Source organism: Mobula hypostoma, chromosome 9 (genome assembly GCF_963921235.1).
Source record: "Mobula hypostoma chromosome 9, sMobHyp1.1, whole genome shotgun sequence".
Taxonomy (NCBI): Eukaryota; Metazoa; Chordata; class Chondrichthyes; order Myliobatiformes; family Myliobatidae; genus Mobula; species Mobula hypostoma.
Window position 1 is genome coordinate 26321755 of NC_086105.1, and position 24153 is coordinate 26345907.

The window sequence follows — 24153 nt, forward strand, 5'->3', positions numbered from 1 at the left end:
GGGCAACTGGGTGCCGATAATCCACTGGGCAGTTTTTACCACACGCTGGAGTGCTTTGCGGTCCGATACGGGACAATTGCCCATACCACACTGAGATGCAGTTGGTGAGTATGCTCTCAACGGTACAGTGGTAAAAGCCCGTCAGTATCCTGGGACAGAGGTGAGCTCTCTTGATGCTCCGCAGGAAATAAAGGCGCTGTTGCGCTTTTTTGATCAGGATGGAGGAGTTCACGGACCAGGTGAGATCCTTGGAAGTGTGGACACCAAGGAATTTGAAACTTGATACACGCTCCAATGCTCCAACCATGAATGCATCACTTGCTGCTTTCAATTTGAGTCATTTCTAGACTTGGTTGATACAAATGAAATTCTCTGGCTAGCAGGATGGAAGATTTGATATGGTAATTTACCTCTTAGTTCCCTGGAAGCACACCGAGTGGCCACTTTATTAGGTACACCCATACACCTGCCCGTTAATGCAATTATCTAACCAGCCAATCCTGTGGCAGCAACTCAATGCATAAAAACATGCGGACATTGTCAAGCGGTTCAGTTGCTGTTCAGACCAAGCATCAGAATGGGGAAGAAATGTGATCTGTGACTTGAACCGTGGAATGATTGTTGGAGCTGGATGGAGTGGTTTGAATAACTCAGAAGGTGCTGATCTCCTGGGATTTTCTAGGAGTTTTACAGTGCAAGAAACAAAAAAAAAGTCCAGCAGTTCTGTGGGTGAAAATGCCTTGTTAATGAGAGAGGTCAGAAGAGAATGGCCAGACTGGTTCAAGCTGACAATAACTCATAACTACACCATTACAACAGCAGCATGCAGAAGGGCATCTCTGAATGCAGAACGTGCTGAATGTTGAAGTGGATGGGCTACAGCAGAAGACAACACCACGTCCCACTCCTATACCCAATAAAGTGGTCACTAAGTGCAAGTCATAATGGGTCCAAAGCACTGCAGAGCACATCAATCTGGAGTAAAAAAATCAGAAAGAAACCATCGTCCAATCCAGAATAAACACACATCCAGAAGTACGTCCTTCTAGTGCGACACAAAGCACAAAAGACACTAAACTGGATCGAGTGAGGTCACTTATTGCACGTTAGGAACTCTGCAGTGTATGAATATGATAATCTGATTAAACTGTAGATTGCATAACATTACGCTTTGTAAATTTGACTGTGACATTATAAAATTAATTTACTTTTCAGCAGCATTGTACTCATGAAACAGCAAACTGAAATTATATTGATGAAACGATTCACTCTGCTTCAAGTCATGCAAAAAACTGCATTGGTATGAGATCTTTGGAAATATTCCAAAATGTAACTACTATTAGACAGAGCCTAATAGTTGACTGTTGGAATCAAAATTGCTGAAATATTAACAACCTCAGATATGCAGATGATACTATTCTAATGGCTGAGGATCTGAGGAACCTTCTAATCAAAGTGAAAGAAGAAAGTGCAAAAGCTGGCTTGTTCCTCAATATTAAGAAAACCAGGATTATGTCAACAGCCCTATTAACTGTGGTAATAAATGGAAAGGAAGTGGAAGCAGTGACGAATCTTGTCTTCCTCGGTTCAAAGATTTCATAGTTGGTAACTGCAGCCACAAAATTAAACAGCAGCTTATTTCTGGGGAGGAGCACAACGGCAAATTTAGATAAAATATTGAAGAGTAGAGACATAACACTGTCTACAAAGATCCGTATAGTCAAGGCTATGGCATTTCCAGTTGTGATATATGGCTGTGAGAGCTGAACTATTAGTAAAGGATGAATACAAAAGAATCAACGCCTTTGAACTTGGATGCTGGGGGAAAGTGTTAAGGGTTCGTTGGACAGCAAGAAGATCCAACAAGTCGATACTTGAAGATATACAGCCAGACTGCTCACCAGGAGGCTTGATTTTGAGACAAAAGCTCAAATATTTTAGCCACATCATGAGAAGACAGGATTCCTTGGAGAAGACTCTCAGGTTAGGTAAAACAGAAGATAAAAGGAGGAGATAACGACAGAGGCTACTATGGATAGATAATATTACTCAATGTGCATGACCTTGGGGGATCTCAGAGAGGCAGTTTCCAACAAGAAGGCTTGGTGTACAAGAGTCCATGAGGCCATGAAGAGTCAGACTCCACTTAACGACTGAACCACAACAAATTAGACAGAGGAATATTATACAATACATTCTGCTGAATTTATGCTTGCCCAGTGAAAGTCAGTTTGAGATTAATGCAATGATTTTACGCATGTCATTTTGCCAGAGATAAAGAAGTCACTGCCTTATCGCTCTGGGGCCCTGCATCTGATAATGATGTTAAGTATTATCTGTGAGAGATCTGAAAGTACTCAATGTGACTGCATAGATTTCTGCTGGATGCTCTAACTTTCTCCCATATGCCAAAGACAAGACCTCAGGTTAATTGGCTTATTGCAGGTAAATGGCAAAATAATCAAAGGGGAGTTTATTTTATTTAGAGATACAGAGCAGGCCCTTCCAATCCACTGAGCCATGCCACCCAGCAACTTAAACCTAGCCTAATCACGGGACAATTTATAACTAGTTAACCTACGATCTGGTATGTCTTTGGACTGTAGGAGGAAACCAGAGCAACCAGAGGAAATCCACGTGCATCACGGGAAGGACGTCAAACCTTCTTACAGAGGACACCAGAATTGATCTCCCACGTGCTGAGCTGTATTAGTGTCGCGCCAACCGCTACGCTAATATGGCGCCTGGGAGTTAATAGCCATGGGTGAGAGATGGGGAATGGAACTGATGATATTGTGCTGCTGGTAGCCAGCATGGATTCCAAATAGGCAGAATGTGCCTCTACTGTGTTGTGTGAGTAGATAAGACTTTCATTCACTTGCCCAAGCACATGGCTTTACATTTGCGCTTTAAAATTTAGTGATCAAAGATACAGTGATGTTAAACACTCAAATTATAAAGCCACTGTTTGATAAAAATAATCTTCTTTACTAACAGCAATATGATATTGAAATAGAAACAGGCAAGTTCTATTCCTTTAACAATAATGTAACAAAGAATCCTTTCTCAGACTAATCAAATACATTAATGGCACAATTTTCATTTTGTAATTATGGCAACATACTCTTATGTTAGATTTCCTTAGCTGATCTTTTACTACACTTGCTAAATAGCATGTTGGAAATAAACAAATATCAAACTACCAATCTGTAATTTGAACATACAGATTACAGATTTTGTTCTCCCTACACAAGTACCGTGGTTATACCATAGATGACATAAGTAAAGTCAAACACTCCAATGACTGGGATTCTATCTCACACAAGAGGAAAATGCCGTGATTTTCAAAGGTCAATCAACCGTGGGGCAACATAGTAGCATTGCTTTACAGCGCGAGTGATCGGGTTCCAATTCCCGCTGCTATTTCGTTAGGAGTTTGTGCCATGATCACGAGGGTTTCCTCCACGTGTCCAGTTTCCTTCCACAACCACGGACCACAAGTTTAAGGTTAGTGATTATTCCAATGCTATGTTGGTGACGGAATATGGCGACACTTGCGAGGTGTTTTGTTTTCACACATTTCACTAGGTTTCCATGTACATGTGACAAATAGGTCTAATCTTTAACCTTTAAAACAAAACCCAACACCAGGACATCAACACAGGAGTTCAGTGAAGTACTCCAGGCATAGTTGTTTCATCAGGTCAGTATTAGGGACACTCACTGATGATTATACAGCAGTTAATTCAATGTATAACACTTCAGCAAATGAAACAACCCACAACACCTGCTACAGCAAAACAGACAACATTCAGCCAATGGCTGATAAGTGACAAATATCATTTGTGCGATAAACTACTAAGCAATCGTCATTTCCAACAAGAGAAAGTCTCTAAATACAAAATAATCTGCAGATGCTGGGGTCAAAGCAACACTCACAACACGTGCAAGAGAAAGTCTCTAACCATTTGTTCTTGAAAGTCAGTGGCATTATCATTGAGCATCTCCCACCACCCTCAAATCTATATCCAGGGTAGGGGAAGATCCACTATTCACCAATAAATCAATTAAATCAGCTACAAAAGCAATAAATACATGAATAAGCCGGAAGCTGGATATCTGGCGAGTGACTCGCTTCCTGGCATTCAAACGCCTCTATTCCATCGACTAAAGAACTCGTGACACTGAAACAAGAAGCAAATTCCATTCCTTTAACAGACAGAATGATCTCAGGTTGTTCTAGGTGCAACCTGGAATTCCCTCGCCAGGAGTACAGTGAAAACAGTTCAAGGTCAACAGCGTCCAGGATGAACAAGCCCATTTGACTGGCACTCTAACCACCCCAAAACATCCATTCCACTGTCACTAGGTACTGTCCCAAAGCCTTCAACCAAGGAGGTTCACAGAGCAGCTCAACAATGGTTTCTTACCAGGTATTAATGATAGACAGGCACATACAGATCCATAAAAAAAACAATAAATAAAAACAACAACAACGTTAGTCCTGACGAAGGGTCTCGGCCTGAAACGTCGACTGCGCCTCTTCCTATAGATGCTGCTTGGCCTGCTGCGTTCACCAGCAACTTTGATGTATGTTGGTTGAATAAATAAAAACAATTGTACGATAAAATAGCAACCTGCCTTGCTCAATTTTCTAAATATGCACCAGTTATTTGACTGGAAATTGTAAACACATGCATCCACTATAACTTTAAGGTTTTAACAGGAAGGATGGTGAGATCATACTTGTGCCATTTCCTGTACTGTACCAATTTATAGTTATTCAAATTAAATGTCATAAATTATTTCCTTCAATACTTCAGAAAGAGAGATATGGTTTTGCAAGATATTGATGGAAAACTGCACTACTATGGCCAGGCAAACTGCCAGGTGAAGCCAACAACCAATGCACACTGCTCTCACTGCTATTATCCCTTAGTTATAGTACACAAACGATACATTCACCGAAAAGCTCAAAGTTCTATTTAAACTGGCAAACCAGAAAGGAATTAGCAATGCATTAGATTTATATCTGTTGCAAAGCATGGTTTTATAAATGATCCTTAATACAACTTGATCATTGACAAAACTGAAGGCAATAGCTCCAACTGTTAATCATTACAGTACATATTGTGGTCATACTATTACTGTGAAGCAAATGACTATAAGCATTTACTTTGTGGGCATCAAGATTGGAATCATGTGTGAATGAATGCAAGTTAATGAGGTACACACCCAAATGCACTGGGTTTTGAAATTTTAAGAGCTATTGCTACTATTTGTTTTACATATTGAGAAAAGACAAATTAACCAGTCTGGCACAGTCAGAGTTATACTAACATCAGGGCACCAAGAGGTATTAAACCAGAGACAAGTTGAAAACGTAAACATTTCTACTTGAGTATGGAAATTCAACTTGCATCTATCAGACTCAGTAACCTCTCCAACAAAATCTCCCAGGCAAGTTATAACGGTCACTGCAAAGAAAAAAGTTAACATGGTATTTTATGTATGAATAAGGAAACTAGCTGAAGGAGCTCTCAGATAAGATAGATCCATCATCAGGACAGTGCTGTGGCTTGATGCCAGTGACATTTACATATAGTTGTTTCTCTTGTTCTCTTAAATGGAAGAGGCTTTGAGCTTGAGAGATGCTGTTGAAGTCACCTTGGTAAGTTGCAGCACTACAATTTGTGGTTGCATACACATCTGTCTGGGTAAAACATCTTAGAGGGAATGGCAGAACACAAGAAGCAGCATTCATCTGGGTAAACAAAGAATGCTCCATTACTCCCCCCTGCATACAGAAAGCAGAAAGGACATACAATGTCAATGCTCATCAAGGAATGGCAAATTGATTCACTTGTTGAGTATCGTCAGTGCTGGCATGTGGCATGAACGTTACTTGCCATTTATCAGTGTAAACCTGATTGTTATCCATATTGCATTGCGTATCATTGCCCAAGAAGTTGCTACGGAACAGGACACAAGAATTAGTGGTAGAAGAGATGAAGAGACGAAGGATGAAAGGGCTGCGCGTCTCCAGAATAACAATAACAGGCAGAGGAGGAGGAGAGAGGAAGAGACAGAGGAGAAAAGGAAAGATCAACTCGAGAATTTGTGGCATAGAGTAATTATTGCGAGAGTTGCTGAAGACAACAATGGCCGTTTCCAACAACAATATCTCGACAGAGAAAGAGCAAGGCAAAATGCACGACTCGCATGCCGTCACATTTCTGCTGATGTTGGTTTGATGACCACAGTACGCCCTCACTGTCGTGCCTTCCTATTCACTGGAGAAACCGCACATTTCTACTGTATGAAGGACAGGTCAGGATAGGCAATTTGCAGCCTCTACTTAATCAACTCCTCAATTTGTACAGAAATGATGAACCTATTGCAAACAAGTTCAGGAAAAACATCAGACAATACAATTGCCTCTTCCAAATGACATCCTTTGGTGCCAAAGAAGTCATTCCAACTAGGAATCAATGGAATCCTTCTGTGATTATTCAAGGCCAAATCCATCATTACATCGGACATTTAATCCCAGACCCGACCCAGCAAGCCCGATTCCTTCAAGTTTACTTCATGGATATTTAACATTCATTCTAGTCACATATTTGTCTTGCTATGCGTCTTTCTTCTTTAATAAGCTGAGTTTTTCTTCTTTAATTTCCAAAGCAAAGAGATAGCAATAGCATTCAGGAAAATTTAACGTTCATTCTGGTCACATCAGACTGCACTACCCTTCTCTCAAAGGGTGCCCCAATGGGTCACCCCGTTGTCTAGTTGTTCTTAAAACAGCTTCACAGAACTCCTGGAATAATGTCTTGAAGCCAAGATAATTGGCTCTCCATATTAGTTTTGTGCTACACAGCTTTCCAATCAGAAAGAACTCTCAATCTAGAGGGGCACAACTTCAAACTTTAGCAGGAATCCTTAACATTGTTTTACTATTCTATTATTAAATTACAGCAGCAGGAGCTGTAAGGCCCTTCAAATCTGCCCCACCAATTAATATAATGACTAATCAACACACTCATTCGTAAGGCCAGTGATGTTGTGGGGATGGAACTGGACCCTCTCACGGTGGTGTCTGAAAAGAGGATGCTGTCTAAGTTGCATGCCATCTTGGTCAATGTCTCCCATCCACTACATAATGTACTGGGTGGGCACAGGAGTACATTCAGCCAGAGACTCATTCCACCGAGATGCAGCACAGAGCGTCACAGGAAGTCATTCCTGCCTGCGGCCATCAAATTTTACAACTCCTCCCTTGGAGGGTCAGACACCCTGAGCCAATAGGCTGGTCCTGGACTTATTTCATAATTTACTGGCATAATTTACATATTACTATTTAACTATTTATGGTTTTATTACTATTTATTATTTATGGAGCAACTGTAACAAAAACCAATTTCCCCCGGGATCAATAAAAGTATGACTATGACTATGATTTATTGGGTCCTCAACCACCCCGAGGCACCATTTCTCCATACCTTCTATTCCTTGATCTGTCAAATATCTATCTACCTCCACTTTAAATACTTCTAATGATCCAGCTTCCACCAATCACCAGGCAAAAGAATTCCAGAGATACACCAACCTCTGCAAGAATTATATACCCGTTTAAAATGATCAATCCGTTACCTTTTAGATATTCCCTTTCGTACACGGCTCTCCCACTGGAGAAAACATCCCCAGATTAACCCCTTAGGTTCTTACATGTTTAAAATATCATTCTGTCCTTCTTAGCTCCAGGGAATGCAGACCCACACTATTCAGCCTTTCTTGGACAACCCTCTCATCTCAAATGAGTATCCTATGTACTGCCTCCATTGTTACTAAGACCTCACCAAACCTCAGTACAATTGCAGCCAAGACTCCCTAATTTTAAGAACTCCAACTGCTATGCAATGAAAGCCAAAATGCCATTTGTGTTTGCAGGACAGGCAACATCTATCGAAAGAGAAATAGAGTTAATGTTTCAGGTGAAGACCACAGATACTGCCCAACTTACCGAGTACCTTCAGCTTTTGTTTATTAATTCACAAACCAGAATTGGAGTTAGTTCTGGAATGCAGATCTTCTGTACTACAACCAGAATGTTGGCATCACCCGTGAGATTTAATGCATCTCATGCACTTAACATTCCTTGACATCATGTTGAAAGAAATTAATTGGTTGAAAACTTTGATTATGGTAGGAATCTCAAGATGAATTATCCATTGTCACTTCTTGCTTCAAACTGGGTACACACATTTTAGCCTTGCCTTTTCGGCTTACGTGTTAGCCTCCCACATTACGGGAAAATTCAGTGAATCATTTCCTGCCTGTTCATATCTGCTTCCACATCTTGCACTGCAGCCCATATCAAGCATTTACCGCTCAAAAAAAAACTTACCCAATTCATTTAAACAACTTCTCCTCCCCCCCCCGCCCCCCGCCCCCCGCCATCCATTCAGGGAAAGTGACTACCTGCCCAGATCTATACAAAATATAAAACTATATCAATATCATGTTGCTGCTCAGCTTCCAACACTCCATAGAAAACAATCCAAGTTTTCCCAACCTCTCCTTATAGCTAATATACTCCAAATTCAGGCAACATTTGGGTAAACCTCTTATGCACACTCTACAAAAGTCCCACATCCTTTCAGTAACGTTGCAACCAGAACAGTGCACAGGAACTTCAGCTATGCCAGGTTTTCCAGACTCTTGGATTCTTCCAAATATAAATACATCAAACTCATTTTTCATTCACTCTTGTTTAATAAATATCTAGAAAGATATATGTTCCAATAAATCAAGTTTAAAGGGAGAACGGGAAACAGAAAGGTGGAAAAGGAGTGCAGGAACTAAAGAACTAGGGGTTTAGAGTTTCACTGTACTGAGGACTGAGAATAACAGGCCCCACCTTTCATGATTACATTAAACAGCATAGCTGTGGTTTGATCACTTTGGATTGCTGTTCTCGACATGCTTTTCCACTAAACCAAGACTGAATCTTTGGCTTGAACTATCCCATCACCCTGAATGATCAGCACAGAACATGAAATGTGTTAGGTGAAAGATGACCTACTGTGTCCACCAATGGCCTGACAACATGAAAACAAGAGTTTAATCTGGTACAATTTATTCACACTACCTTATCGGGTGATCGACTGTCACTGCAGCTGAGCATCTCCAGATACATTTTTTATTTATTTATATATATATATATATATATATATATATATATTAATTGTGTGTGTGTGTCTCTCTCTCTCTCTCTATATATATATATATACACACCATCTCTCTCTCTCGGCTTACTTAACCTCCATGCAGGGAAGATTATTGTACTGTTTGGCTAGTCCAACTCAGAACAATCAGATGATTCAAAAAACTGCCTTCATGGCAAATCATAATGCTGCCAGTTGAGTCCAAGCTTAAGCTTGTTTCCCCCAACTACTCCCCTAGTCAGCACTTGACAATCCACAAAAATACAACAGTGTGTCCTGTATCCTTTCAAAACCTTACCTTCAGTCAAATGTTTCAAATCCACCTATACGAGTCCCATCAGTGGGCTCTTCCCTACAACTACAACCAGCTAGTAACAGGAGTTAGGGCAAAAGTTGAAAATGAGTAAGAACAAAGAAAAGGGACAGATGTGACCAAAGCATAAAAATACGGATAGGAAAGTAGAGGAGCTGAGCAGGTAAGAGATGAGGAAGTTAAAAGATGTACACAGAGCTGAAAACGACTGAACTTAACACGCTTTGAGGCGGCACAGTACGGTAGTAGTTAGCACAAAGCTTTACAGTACCAACAGCCCAGGTTCAGTTCCGGCTGCAGTTTCCTCCAGGTGCTCTGGTTTCCTCCTAGTGATATACTGGTCGGCAGGTTATTGGTCATTGTAACTTGTCTTGTGATTAGGCTCAGCTTAAATCAGGGAGGACTGCCTGGTGGCGCAGCTCAAAGGGCCTATTCTGCACTGTATTTCAAAAAAGAATAAATAAAGGGTAAAGCAACACATGCAAACAGTCAGGAATGGAAGGGTAACATACTATGTTTGATTGCAAGGATCAAATGCACTGGATTATTGCATTAAAACTAATAGAAATCGTATGCATTGCCACTTTTACAAAGAATGGTGGAAGACCGGGAAGGAAGGAAAGCCACCGTTTCTTTGCTGCTTCCAGCAATGCAAAAATGGGAAGCTCTGGAAAAATGCTAATCTAACTTTTCAACATAAAATAATAGTACACAGCACTCCAAGGCAGAGTACAAAGTAAATGGTAGGTTACTTGCTAGTGTGGAGGAGCAGGGGGATCAGGGGGTACATGCCCACAGACCCCTGAAAGTTGCCTCACAGGTAGATAGGGTAGTTAAGAAAGCTTATGGGGTGTTAGCTTTCATAAGTCAAAGGATAGAGTTTAAGGCTCGTGAGGTAATGATGCAGCTCTGTAAAACTCTGGGTTAGGCCACACTTGTGGAGTACAATGTCCAGTTCTGGTCGCCTCACTATAGGAAGGATGTGGAAGCATTGGAAAGGGTACAGAGAAGATTTACCAGGATGCTGCCTGGTTTAGAGTATGCATTATGATCAGAGATTAAGGGAGCTAGGGCTTTACTCTTTGGAGAGAAGGATGAGAGGAGACATGATAGAGGTATACAATATATTAAGAGGAATAGATAGAGTGGATAGCCAGCACCTCTTCCCCAGGGCACCACTGCTCAATACAAGGGGGCATGGCTTTAAGCTAAGGGGTGGGAAGCTCAAGGGGGATATTAGAGGAAGGTTTTTTTTTTACTCAGAGAGTGGTTGGTGCGTTGAATACACTGCCTGTCAGTGGTGGAGGCAGATACACCAGTGAAATTTAAGAGACTACTAGACAGGTATATGGAGGAATTTAAAGTGGTGGGGGGGTTATACGGGAGGCAGGGTTTGAGGGTCGGCACAATGATGTACTATTATGTACATCATTATGCTGTACTATTCTAAGTTCTATGCTCTAATATAAAAATTGTTCCCTATTCACCACCCCTCTCAAGTTAATTTCAAAACAAGTTCAAAGTAGTTGCTAAAAGATAAGACAGTTCACTTTTTCCTTCTAAAAATAAAGCATTTATTGCTGCACTTTAATTACCCCAAAGAAGGTGGGGAGGGGTGAAGTTGTTTTCTGAACCCCCAAAGTGTTTCTGGGCAAAGTTGGTCCAGGATTTAGACTCAGCTATGAAGAACCTTAAATACATTTCCAAGTCACTTGGATAAAGACCTACTGGTGAGTGCCCTCATAACCTACTCTCCATGTATTTCTTGACATCAGAAGTCACAGTCTTAGGAGGTGGAGTATCCCAAGTAAATGCATTTTGTAGACAGCAAACACTATGCATTTGACACCAGTGGTGGACAAAGGGAATGCTTAGGATGGTTGATGGGGTATCACTCAAGCAGGCTGCTTTATTGTGGATGATATCAAGCTTCACAGGGTTACCAGGTGATAAGTGTCTCACCTCAGCATCCAAATCTGTGGTATAGTCTTGTAGTCATGATATAGCTGATTGAGTTTTGGACTAAAGGTAAACTCCTCCTCTACCCACCCCCTCCCAGCTGTCGTGGGTGGTGACTAGTTCATGGCAATACCATTGAAATATCGGCAGCAGGTAGTCATTTTAGATATGGCGACTGTCTGGCACCTGGACACTAAAAGTCAGCAAATGTATTTTCCAACTAAGCCAGTAAAATGATGTAGGCATGTGGTAACAGCAAAGCAAAAATAAGCTGAGCTTCCTCAATTAATCAAATTGAAGAATTTTTAAAGCTAAGCAGAGCCACAGCAGTTAAAAATGGAAATCTAAATCATATACAGCAAGACAAACAAAGACAGAATTAAGGGCAAGAAGTAATAAATAAAATACTCAAAATATTTTTCACTCTCCAACATTCTTTCCCTCTGGGAGAATAAAACTTCACATTTGTAAAGTTAATTTTTGAAACTAAGGGTGCTTAGTTATTGTTAATTATTATGCTGTTATAAAATGATTCCTCCCTAGATATACTATTCCTAACTTTCAGTTGCTTTTAACTATCACACTGAATACCAAGACTAACAATGGAAAAATATATCCAACAGAAATGCACTGTCTTCAGGAATTTCAGAGATTGCCATCAGACTTCAAATGCAAAATTGCCAATTGCCTGGCTGTTATCACCAATGCAAAAAGTCTGGGCAATGTAACAAAATATTCAAATGTTTTACATCATTTGCACTAAGTCTGAACTGAAAGTGAGATGAGGAAAGAGAAAGATATCACTAACGTCAATTTAAAATTTTATGGATAGGAGATGAGGAAAGAATGTAAAATAGCTGTAGCTCTGAGTTCTGAAACTGCCACACCCATACTGACTTCAGGGTAATTAAAGTTAAAGATATTTCCTCTTTCAAGAAACTACTCTCACACACAATTAATACCATCAGAACCCCTGGTTAATTATAAAACACAGTCACATTTAGAAGAAAAATGCAACCAAACAGACTATAAATAATTTGTGAAATGGAAATGTAGCTTTAGGTTTGCCAATGCAACCAACAAGACCAATTTTTCACTAACCTTTTCACAAATGTCTTGACCACAGGGATAGGGGTGAAAAATTCTTGCCACAAGTACAAATTTTCCATTCGGGTTGATGAAAACTATTAGACTTTCTCCATAACTGCAGGATAAAATTGATAACATCCCAAGGCCTGATGGGATATACCCCAGGTTACTGAGAGAGGCAAGAGAAGAGATTGCTGGGGCCTTGACCAATATCTCTGTGTCCTCTCTAGCCTCAGCCAAGGTCCTGGAGGACTGGCAAGTAGCTAACGTTGTTCCATTATTCAATGAGCACCAAAGGTAATCCTGGAAAATATAGCCCGGTGAGTCTCAGGTCAGTGGTAGAGAAGTTACTAGAGAAAATTCTTAGGGATAGGATTTATGAATATTTGAAAAGCCATGGCCTCATTAGGGAGAGCAGCATGGCTTTGTGTAGGGCTAGTCGTACCTTGCTAACTTGATATTTTTTTTTGACAAGATGACGAGGATGACTGATGAAGATCTAAGGATCTTCATCTGTAGAGCTGTGGATATGTTTACATAGATTTTAGTAAGGCTTTTGACAAGGTGGGAAGCTCATCCAGAAGATTAAAATGCATGGGATCCATGGTGAATTGGCCATTTGGATTCAGAACTGGCTTGCTTGCTCATAGAAGATGGTGGTCCATGAGACTTATCTAGCCAGATATCTGCGATTAGTGGTGTTCTGCAGGGATCTGTGCTGGGACCTCTGCTGTTTGTGATGTATATAAATGATGTGGTTGAAAACGTAGATGGGTTAGTAAGCTTGCAAACGATACAAGGTCTGGCGGTGTTGTGGATAGCGTAGAAGACTGGCAAAGAATACAGCAGGATGGAGATCAGATGCAAATATGGGTGGAGAAATGGTAGATGGAATTTAACCCAGACAGATGTGAAGTGTTGCACCTTGGTAGGTCAAATGTAAACAGACAGTACACCGTTGAGGGTAAGACGTTTAGTAGTGTTGATAAGCAGCGGGACCTTAGTGTCCATGTTCATAACTTCCTGAAAGTGACTATACAGGTTGATAGGGTGGTTCAAAAGGCATACGGCATGCTTGCCTATATTAGTCGAGGCTTTGAGTTAAAAAAAATCAGGAAGTTATATTGCGGTTTTATAAAACTCTAGTTGGGCTGTATTTGGAGCATTTCGTACAGTTCAGGTCACTATTACAGGAAAGATGTCACGGATTTGGAGAGGGTGCAGAACAGGTTTACTAGGGTGCTGCCTGGATGAGAGGGCATGTACTATAACAAGAGGTTGGAGTTGTTTGCTCTGGGGTGGAGGCGGCTCAGGGGAGATCTGATAGAGGTTTATAAGATTATGAGAGGCATAGATCAAGTAGACAGCATCTTTTCCCCCCCCAAGGTTGGTCTAATACCACATTTTTAAGGCGAGAGGGGGCAATTTCAAAGGAGATGTGAAAGGCAAGCTTTCGTTTTAAAATACAGAATGGTAGGTGCCTGGAATGTGCTGCCTGGGGTGGTGGTAGAGACAGATAAATTAAAGGCTTTTAAGGGACATTTAGTATGTGAGGAAAATGGAAGGATATGGACATGTGTAGGCATAGAGGATCGGTTTAGTTGGCTTGTTAAATACTAATTTAATTGGCTCAGCACAACATTCTGAGCTGAAGGGCATGTTCCTGTGCTATACTCTTCTATGGTCTACAGTATATTACATCATCCTCATTATTCATAACAGAAAGGGGCTCCCCATGGATTGAACTAAAACTACAATGACAAACAGCAGTGAACTGCTATTGGATACAAGAAATTCTCACACAACCAACAGGAATTCTGCAGATGCTGGAAATTCAAGCAACACACATCAAAGTTGCTGGTGGACGCAGCAGGCCAGGCAGCATCTCTAAGAAGAGGTACAGTCGGCGTTTCAGGCTGAGACCCTTCGTCAGGACTGAAGAAATTCTCCACAAGTTTCAGCTTGTCAGAATAAGCTGAAGCACACAAGTAATTCAGCCCATGACTCTAGCCTATGGCATTCCTAACCCCTGTCCCAACAGCAAACCTAGTACATTCCACTGCAAATGTAGGTACAGTTGGCCACACAATCAGAAATGAAACGCTTGTTACAAATCAAAAAGCTCTTTCTCTCAAAATGTAATCTTGGGTGTTCGGTTCAATATCAGAGGGACATTAAACTGAGGCCTACTCTGTTATCAGGTGCCTAGGAAGGGTCTTTTTGGAGTAAAAGTATTTTTAAAATCATAATCTTGGTTGTTTTCACAAAAAATATTTAATGTACACAACATTTCACAGGTCAGGAGCCAATAAAGTACTTTCACAATATCAGTCATATGACCAACAGCAATAAGAGAAATGAGTAAAATACACAACTTGGTCAGTCCGGTTAAGTAACATATCAGATAGAACAAAATATCATGGTTAAAAAAAAACATGAACACAATACCCTTTTACTATAAAAACACCTTTTCCAGGTACCTGACAATAGAGTAGGACTCAGCTTAATGTCCCTCCAATATTGAACCAAGTGCTCAAAAACTCATTTGTAAATCATAGGGTGGAATGCACAAGCTCTGAAGTAAGGCTCCATCTCCCACCCTCCAAGAATGTTGCCTGTGCCCCAAGGTATGCATTTGAAGGTCTCATGATTAAAATTTTAATAATTTTTCCATTAAATTTCTCCACTACTTTTCCTTCTCTATCCCTATAACTTTCGATAAGAGATTACAAAATTATATTTCAATGTCAAAGGATATACATGGAATTAAGCCTCATCATAATCTTGAAAAGGCACAGATCGAAACGGACAACCCTCACCTTCCTTAGGCAAGTTTAGTTTACATCTAGCATGCCTCGCATCCAAATTTCACTCTTTACATTTAAAAAAGGAAATTCGCTAAGTTTCCACAAATAAAACTTTCAAATGAACCTCCAATTAATGTATAAATAATGGTAAGTAATATAAGCATCATATTTATTTTCACTTAAAATCTGTTCTGTTATGCAAGAAAACCAAGTGTGGAGCAATTGCCAAGATTCTAATGATGAGATTTCGCAATGGCTAAAACAGAAAACCCACAATCTTCCTCAAACACTAGAGTGAGCCAGCTAGGTTAGAACTGAGGCAATCACGGAATCTGGTAAAAGGGTGCCAGCGTGGAGAGTAACCACTAAGACCAAGAAGCTAATTATTGGCTTCAAGAGGAGGAAACCAGAGGTCCATGAGCCAATCCGCATCAGAGGATCAGAGGTGAAGAGGGTCATCAACTTTAAATTCCCTTGGTGCTATTATTTCGGAGGACCTGTAAGCAATGCAATTCTGAAGAAAGAAGCGCAGTGCCTCTACTTCCTTAGGAGTTTTTCGCATGACATCTAAAACTTTGACAAACTTCTATAGATGTGTAATGGCAAGTATATTGACTAGCTGAATCACAGCCTGGTATGGAAATGCCAACACCCTCGAACAGAAAATCCTACAAAAAAAAAAGTGGATACAGCCCAGTCCATCACAGATAAAGCCAACCTCACTATTGAGCACATCTATACAGTGTTGTTGCAGAAACAGCATCCATCATCAAGGACCCTACCACCTAGCTCTCTTCTTACTACCGCCTTCAGGAAGGTGGTACAAGAGCCTCAGGACTCTCACTACCAGTTTCAAGAACAGTTATTACCCCTCAACCATCAGGCTCTTGAACCAACGGGGATAATTTCACTCAACTTCATTTGCCCCATCACTGAAATGTTCCCACAAACTATGGACTCACTTTCAAGGACCCTATATCTCATGTTCTTGATATTGATTGCTTATTTATTATTATTTTCTTTCTTTTTGTATTGCAATTTGTCTTTTGCACACCCAAATTGGTGTGGTCTCTTATTGAGCCTATTATGGTCATTACTCCATTGTGGATTTATTGAGTATACCCGCAACAAAATGAATCTCAGGGTTGTATAGTGGCATACATGTACTTTGATAATAAATTTACTTTGACCTTTGAAAGCAAATGTTACCTATATAGCAACTGGGCACATATTTGCCAACAATAGAGCACAAGCATCCTAAAGATACAAGTGTTCTTTTGTAAAGGACTTTCATTTTCATCTTTTTCTGTGGCACCCCAATGAATGTAACAAAAACACAAGAAACAGGAGAACCAGGCTAACCAACACCTTGAGCAAACTTTGCCATTAAGAACAATCTTGTCGCCATCATTTGCCCGGTCTCTCCCTGTACCCCTCGACTCACTGCAGCTCAACTGTCTGTCAATCTCTACCCTGAATCTACAACCACCATAGTTCCAAAATAAAAACAACCTCCAAGTGAAGTTCTTCCTCATCCCCATGTGAAATGAGCAATTTCCTTTTCAGAAACTACGCCCTTCAGATCTAGATACACCACCAGGCAATCATCCTCAATATCCACCTTCTTGTAATTTTATTAACTTTCATTTTTCAAGCACAGGCCCAATCTACTCAACTTCTCCCCACCCCCCCCATTCAAACATCAACACTTGTAAACAACCTAGTACAACTTCACTGCACTGCGTCTAAAATAAATATATCCTTCATTAAATACGGAGACTAAAACTGCAGAGTACTTCAAGTACTATCTCAGCAGTTCCTTTTCAAACTTCAATATGTGCCATCTGAGGCAATTAAAGCTAAAATTCTATTTGCCTTCCTAATAACATGTGTACAATCTTTGACCTATTATGCTTAAAAACATTCCAGTCTCATCTGCTATTAATAATATGGTTTTTCGACTTAAGTGCTGAACCTCAGTTTCCTGCATTATGCTCCATTTAATCAGCTTCTTGCCTCATCTACTTCTGTACAGGCTATTTGTGTGCTACTCACGATGTGATAAAACTTATCTCTGCATCAACAATAAATTAGACACAGTACATTTGACCACCTCCCTTATTTACGTCACGAACGTGGATTACAAATAGAAGAGGTCCTACATTGATTCCCAGTAGCTATCCGCTAGTCACTGATCGCTCATCCAAACAGAACTCATTTACTCCAACTGTTTTCTGCCAGTCAGCCACTCCTTTCTCATACCAAAATATTAGCCTTTTATGTAGCATCTGGCCGAATGCCTTCCGGAAACCCAAAACACAGCTTCTGGTTTCTCCGTCCCGTTCCCCCCCCCCCCCCCCACTGTACAGCTTTCTGTTTCTGAATCCTTGAGAAAAGCGCTGCTTGCAAACATTAAATCTGCAGTCAGTTTGCACGCTGTATACAGCAACATTCACCGAATTGCAGGGCACAAAATCGAAAGGCACCGCCCCACGACACAGCGCACGCCATCCCCAACGACACATTCTGAACAGATACATTATTTTTATTATACAGCAATGCTTTCCCAAATAAAATTAACTCTTCTTTCCCCAAACTAAGTCTTTCCAGAATCTAACACTTCTAGCTTAAGTAGAGGATAATAATAAAAGAAGCATTTGGATGCGTCACTGCCTAACACAAGGCTCCATTCAAACACCAAAAGCATGTGTCAACAGCCCCATAAACATTAAAATTGCCCTGTGACACAAAATATGTAAATGAAGTATCTGAGACTGGAAAAATTTTGTTCGCTCCATCTTCCTGAATCCTGATACCGCGAAGTGTTCTAGCTTACCTTTCTTTTATTATATCTATCCTTTAATTCAATCTAAGGAAAACATTTATTAAATTAAAGTAACTTCACTTGGGTTGAACACCATAACTGAAGGCGACAAATCAAAACAGCACGGGGCAGCGCCGAGTTCTCATACCGACATTGAACCAGCAACCAGGTGAAACGAGTTCACTAAGGGAATCAAGTTTTCGTGCTGAAGCAGGTTGAATAAGATGGGCCGAATGGGCCTCTTATCCGTTAGCAACTTGTTTAGAGTGACACCTTATTTCCTTATCACATTCGCGTAAGGATGGAAGCATGCTTATCACGTGGATGCTGGGGAGCTACAGTGAAATTGTTGTTAGCATTGTGGGTGGGGACTCAAAAGTGGAAGTAACAATACAGTGTTTATTCGTATTGTTAAGTATAACACGTGGAATACGAAAGGAAATGGCAGAGTTTTCAGCGGTCCACACTGTCCAGCCATCTATAGAAGGTCCACACCCGGTCTGGATCCTTCCCAGCGGTTTCCCCTAAAATATCATTACCGGTGCTTTTTCTTTTGGTACATCTTTCAGTTTTATACCCAGTTCCTCCACCGAATTGTGAAACATGCTTTTTAAAAAATTTAAAACTGCATGAGACAATCACGAAAATAGTGAACATAGAAATGACAGTCTGCATCAATTTGTACATCCTTAAGACACGCTATCTGCATTCACTGATAACATTGCAGGATTTTGCGAAGGATACGAGAGACAGCTCCAACCTTAAAAGGAACTGATGAGTTCCACGTCGAGAAAGAGAGTAACGCCGGGTTTTTGTCCTTACCGTGTTCATGGGTCGCTATATGCGGTACTGCTGCGATCTCGCCCTGAAACCAAAAGAGCGACGGTCGCAGCCCAGGCAGCTGCTACCGCCCTGGTTCCTCCTCCCGCAGCGCAGGCGCCGTTTCCTCAGCCTCTCGCACCAACCAGTCTTCGCCGAGCAGCATTCAAATAAATCTCACACCCGGGAGGAAAGCTCGCCGACAACCGTCCGTTCTGGGGGTTGTAGTCCATGCCAACCATTTCTAACGGCATCCGCCGGTACAACCGGATTGCTCTCTACCGATGAACCCAGTTTGATATATTTCACTGCAATTAATACAGATTATTGAAGTTTTAAAAGCATATTTTTAAAAAATTACCAATAGTTTTAACAGCAAAATGAACCATCATTATACTGAACCGAATCCAGCTAGAGTTATAACTCACAAAACATTTTATGAAATATTTTTTGACCCACGATAAATTTTATCAAACACTTGGACTTTAAAATAAATCTCACAATTCATGGAAGTATTGTTTTTTTTGTGACGCTCAGTGATAAATAATAACGGTGCATCGACTTGAGGGACAGCTGCCGATTCCGCTTGTAAACTGCTTTCAGTAGCCGGATCGGATTGGATTTCCGCGCATGCTCGGCTAAAAGCAGAGTCCACGGTGAACGGGGTGGAGCGGGGGATCTGGGGCTACGCTTCAGACCCCGCGGCCGCACCGTCCACGCGGTGCACCGATGTCCCGGAGAGAGCGTCTGGATGCATTGGTTCTAACCCTCAAGCTTTATGCCATGGATAGTTGGTGTAAGAATGACCATCCTAGTTCTCTGAATGGACTCATAGACCCTGTGGGAAAAAGTTTGTGTTTCTACATTTCCCATGACATTTAAAGTGTTCCAGCTATGTTATTTGAACGTTCAATAATTGTTTTGAATATTTAAACCAATTTAAATAATCTGTAATTATAAATCAATGACCATCGACTTTTTCAAATCTATTCAAAGATCTTTGGTAGCTGTCAAAGACTGTGAGGGCAGCGCCTCAGTAGTACTCCGCTTAAGACAAATTGCTGTGCAGAGGGATAATTGGGAAATGGAGAATCACGTCAGGCAGCCCTCCACATCCAGAACAGGTTAAGTTCAAGTGATTTGGCATTGTGGGTTGTAAGACTAGGCAACGGACCAGGTCGGCTAGCATGATTTGGCCCAATAACATAGCCACATTTTATAAAATTGGATGAATTTTTGCCCCAAAACCAAGTGCTGGGGTTATTTTAGAAAACCAGCTGAAGGAATACCCAAAGGTACCTTTGGGCCCCACTGGATACTCAGCTCTCAACTGTGGCTCCAAGTAGCTCTTTACCTGTGATACCAGCCACACCCCGGTACACCGCTTTGACAGGCAGGCTAAACCAGGTGAGAGTAGGCGGCAGGCTTCACACCTCAGTGAGACAGGGACATGCCTGTCCCAGTATGTAAAGTCAGCTGAAGCAGATTGGGTGGGTGAGATCCGACGGCCATGAAGGCAGTTCTGCAATGCTTTGAGACAGCAAAGGACGTAACATGGCCGTCTTCCACAACCAAGGAAGATCCCAGTTTGTGACAACTACTCGTACCTCTGGACCCAGATTCCTGAGGTCGAGAGAGTGCAACTGTTTACCACTTTAAAAACTCTCCAACACGGGTCTCCTATCATTGTTGAATACAATGGACAACCAATCACATGATCACTTACTCCTTTTCCCAAAGCTCCATTTCATTCTAACCCACCCCCCCCCCAATTCACAGAAGAATTTCTACCTTGACTCACATTTACACTGTTTCCACCAATTTCCACAGATCAAAAGTGGATTAAATAATGTAAAGGTCAGTAACCATTAGTACTTGTCCCAATGTGGACAATGACCCAAAGCATGCCAGTACCTAGATCAAGGCTGTTGCCATGAGATCTTGCACTGGTCTCACTAATAAGCTGGCTGCCGGTAAAAAGAAGGCGGTGTTCCAAGAATCTAGGCAGGAAGGGCTAGCTTTCTCACTGCGCCAAAACATAATAAATAGGAAATGGGCCATCATTCGAGAATGTTGAGGAAACAATCACCATTCAGTGATAATGTGCACAAAATACAAATTGCTTTTACACCAGTGTGTAGGAGAACATGACTAACCAAAGTAGTATTCTGCATGATTGGAGAATTGAGGTTTTTGTATTATTCCATAGTTCTCAACAACTGGAAGAGCCTCCAGTGGATTTCCTAAAGACTTCAGGTCCCAAGTACTGTAGATGAAACTTACAGTATTCAAAAAGTTTCATAGTTCAAAGATTCAAAGTACACTTATTATCAAAGAATGTATAAATTATATATCCTTGAGATTTATTTGCTTACAGGCAGCCACAAAGCAAGAAACCCGAAAGAACTCAATTAAAAAAAATGAAGACCAACACACATTCACAGAGAAAGAGAGAAAAAAACACAAATCACGCAAACAATAGAAGTGAGCAACAGCACTCCCAACCAACTTGACTTCTTCGATCTGAATCCTTGGAGCCGCATGGAGTAGGCCCAGGGCTCAGTGGGGAAAATCACCATGAAGCTCACAGACATGAAGCACAGCAACTGGGACAGTCTCACAGCCTCAGCATCATGCAGAGAATAGTGAACATCATGGGAGAGCAAGTGAAATCAGCCCGACCCTCACCTCCTGCCTTTCCAGTCTATCTGGGCCGACATTTAAACTGTCCAAACAGCAGATCCTGCCTTGCATTAGGTCCCAGTCTCCATCGCAGCAAAACACTGAGTTTTATATATTTCTGTAAAAGTGCTGTTATTACTTAACGTTATAACAAAGATTACATACTTGATCATCGAGTCAGCACCATATTGATTAATAATCAGACCCTTACTAAATAAGGTGTGGTAGCCAGTGGTGTACCTGAGGTACGGCAGGTATGACACGTGCCCTGGGTGCCACTTGAAGGGGGTCACCACTGAGCAGTTTCTATTAAAGTCAGACAAGCCATCCTCAGATAATGAAAAAAGAATTTTCTTCAGATGTATGATCCGCCTTTGATTATCGTGGGTGAGAAGCACTAGGATGGCCTTATTTCACAGCATTGTGTAAGAAGACCATGAAACGTTCTTCACGAAAAAGAAGGAAAGTGGAGCTGAAGGATGGAAGAGACGAAAGTTGGAGCCGGGAGAAGCCAAGAAGACGAGCAAGTTCTTCAAGCCCTTCTTTGAAAAGCCTGGAACAAGTAGTTCGACACGTTCCACAGAGTCGCCTGCACCTGCTACAAGTTTGTTAGAATCTGAAGGTGGGTCAAGTACAAATGCGTCACAAGCTGAGGAGGAAGTCAAGTCAGACAAATCAGAATATGACGAGATTAAGCGTGAGGCTGCCACAGAGAACATGGACATGACAGGAGGGGAAGACGATGGTGGTGGTGATGTTGAGTTTATTGACGAGCTTTTACCTAACGAGATTGAACCTGACGATCCTGAACCTGGTGAACTGGATGGTGTCAAAGAGCCTCGAACTGTCATACCAGCAGTGATTGAACAGCATGACATTGGACTTCTGAGGTTCGCCAAGGATACTGGAAAAGCAATTCTGCCTGACATGTTGAGAACAGAAATAATAAAGCTGGGTTCGAGGTATTTGCAGAACAGTGAGAGGCCTTTTCTACCAACAAATAACTGCTCAATGAACTAAACTTGGTTCAAGAGGAAATTGGGAAATGGTTGTGGTGAGGAAGTGACTGGCTCATGGCTGGTCTATTCCCCTTCTAAAAAGTCTGCATTTTGTATCTGTTGTTTTCTCTATTCCCGGTCAGACCATCAATCCTCATTGGAGCAGGAAAGTGGATTCAACCAGTGGAAAGCACCTGAAAGGATTAGTGTTCATGAAAATGCCAAGAATCATCAGGAATGCTTCACACTGTGGAAAGGAACTTAGCTGGAAACAGAGGAGTTACTGACGCGGTATTTCAGTCACAGTTTGAGAAGGAAAAGCAGAAGTGGTGTGATATCTCGACGAGAATCCTTCACTGCATAAAATTCCTTGCGACTCAGAACCTGGCTTTGTGAGGACACAGGGAGTCACTTCAGCTAGACAATGACTCCAATGTGGGAAATTTCCCTGGCTTTCTGAAACTACTGGCCATCTTTGACCCTGCCATAAAAGAACACCTCACTCATTTGGAAAGTCATCCTGGCTCCACGTCTTATCTTTCACCGGGTGTCCAGAATGAATTCATCCACGTGATGGCATCCACTGTTCACCAGAGTTCACTGAGAAGCATTCGTAAAGCCAAGTTCTATGGTCTCATGTTCGACTCGACTCCTGATCAGGCACACCTTGAGCAGATGTCAGAAGTAGTGAGGTACGTGGAAGTTGATTTTGAGAGGAAAATAGTCTGTGTTAGGGAGTCCTTCCTTGGTTTTATCCAGATAAACCAGAAGGATGCGGATAGCTTGGTTGAAGACATCTTGAAACAGCTAGAGAAGGACGAAATGGAGCTGCAAGATTGTCGGTCACAGCGCTATGACAATGCTGCTGTGATGGCTGGACACAGGAGTGGTGTTCATCAAAGAATAAGTGAGAAAAACAACCTGGCAGTGTTTGTGAATTGCAACAATCACTCACTCAACTTGTTGGGTGTACATGCAGCCAAGCAGGATACAATGATGGTCACGTTTTTTGGAACCATTGAAGCTCTCCACGTGTTTTTCTCTCGTTCAACACAGCACTGGGAAAAACTCAAAAACACCGTGCCTGTGGTTGTTAAGTCGGAGTCTGAAACCAGGTGAAGTGCAAGGACAGAAGAAGTGAAGCCCGTCAACAAGTACCTTGAGGAGATACTTCAAGTTCTCCAGGACATGATAGACAATGAAAATGAGACCAGTGAAACAAGAAGTAACGCAAGGCAGCTGTACAACTGCATATTGAGTTACGATTTTCTGATTGTGCTAGGATTTTGGAACAAAGTACTCATTCACATTGACAGTATTCAAAAGAGACTGCAGTGCTTGCCATAGGTTGCTATTTTCCGTAGATATGCCCCTGGTGGTAACAGCTGCAACGATGCACGTTTCCAACTTGGTAATTATCTAAACTACAGCCAGT

General features: G+C 41.4%; 1 protein-coding gene across 2 annotated transcripts in view; it reads right to left on the bottom strand.

Moving 5' to 3' along the window:
• Positions 1-19194, bottom strand: part of si:dkey-97m3.1 (fatty acyl-CoA reductase 1) — a 175186-nt gene extending 155992 nt beyond the window's left edge. The window contains exon 1 of one of the 2 annotated variants that reach the window (XM_063057912.1): positions 19042-19194. Coding sequence is in view for 1 of the 2 variants with exons in the window: in XM_063057911.1 (XP_062913981.1) it covers positions 19042-19050 (9 nt within the window). In the remaining variant the exon portion in view is untranslated. The remainder of the gene's footprint in view (positions 1-19041) is intronic. The other variant, XM_063057911.1, reaches the window with a different exon arrangement.
• Between the last annotated feature and the right edge of the window lie 4959 nt (positions 19195-24153).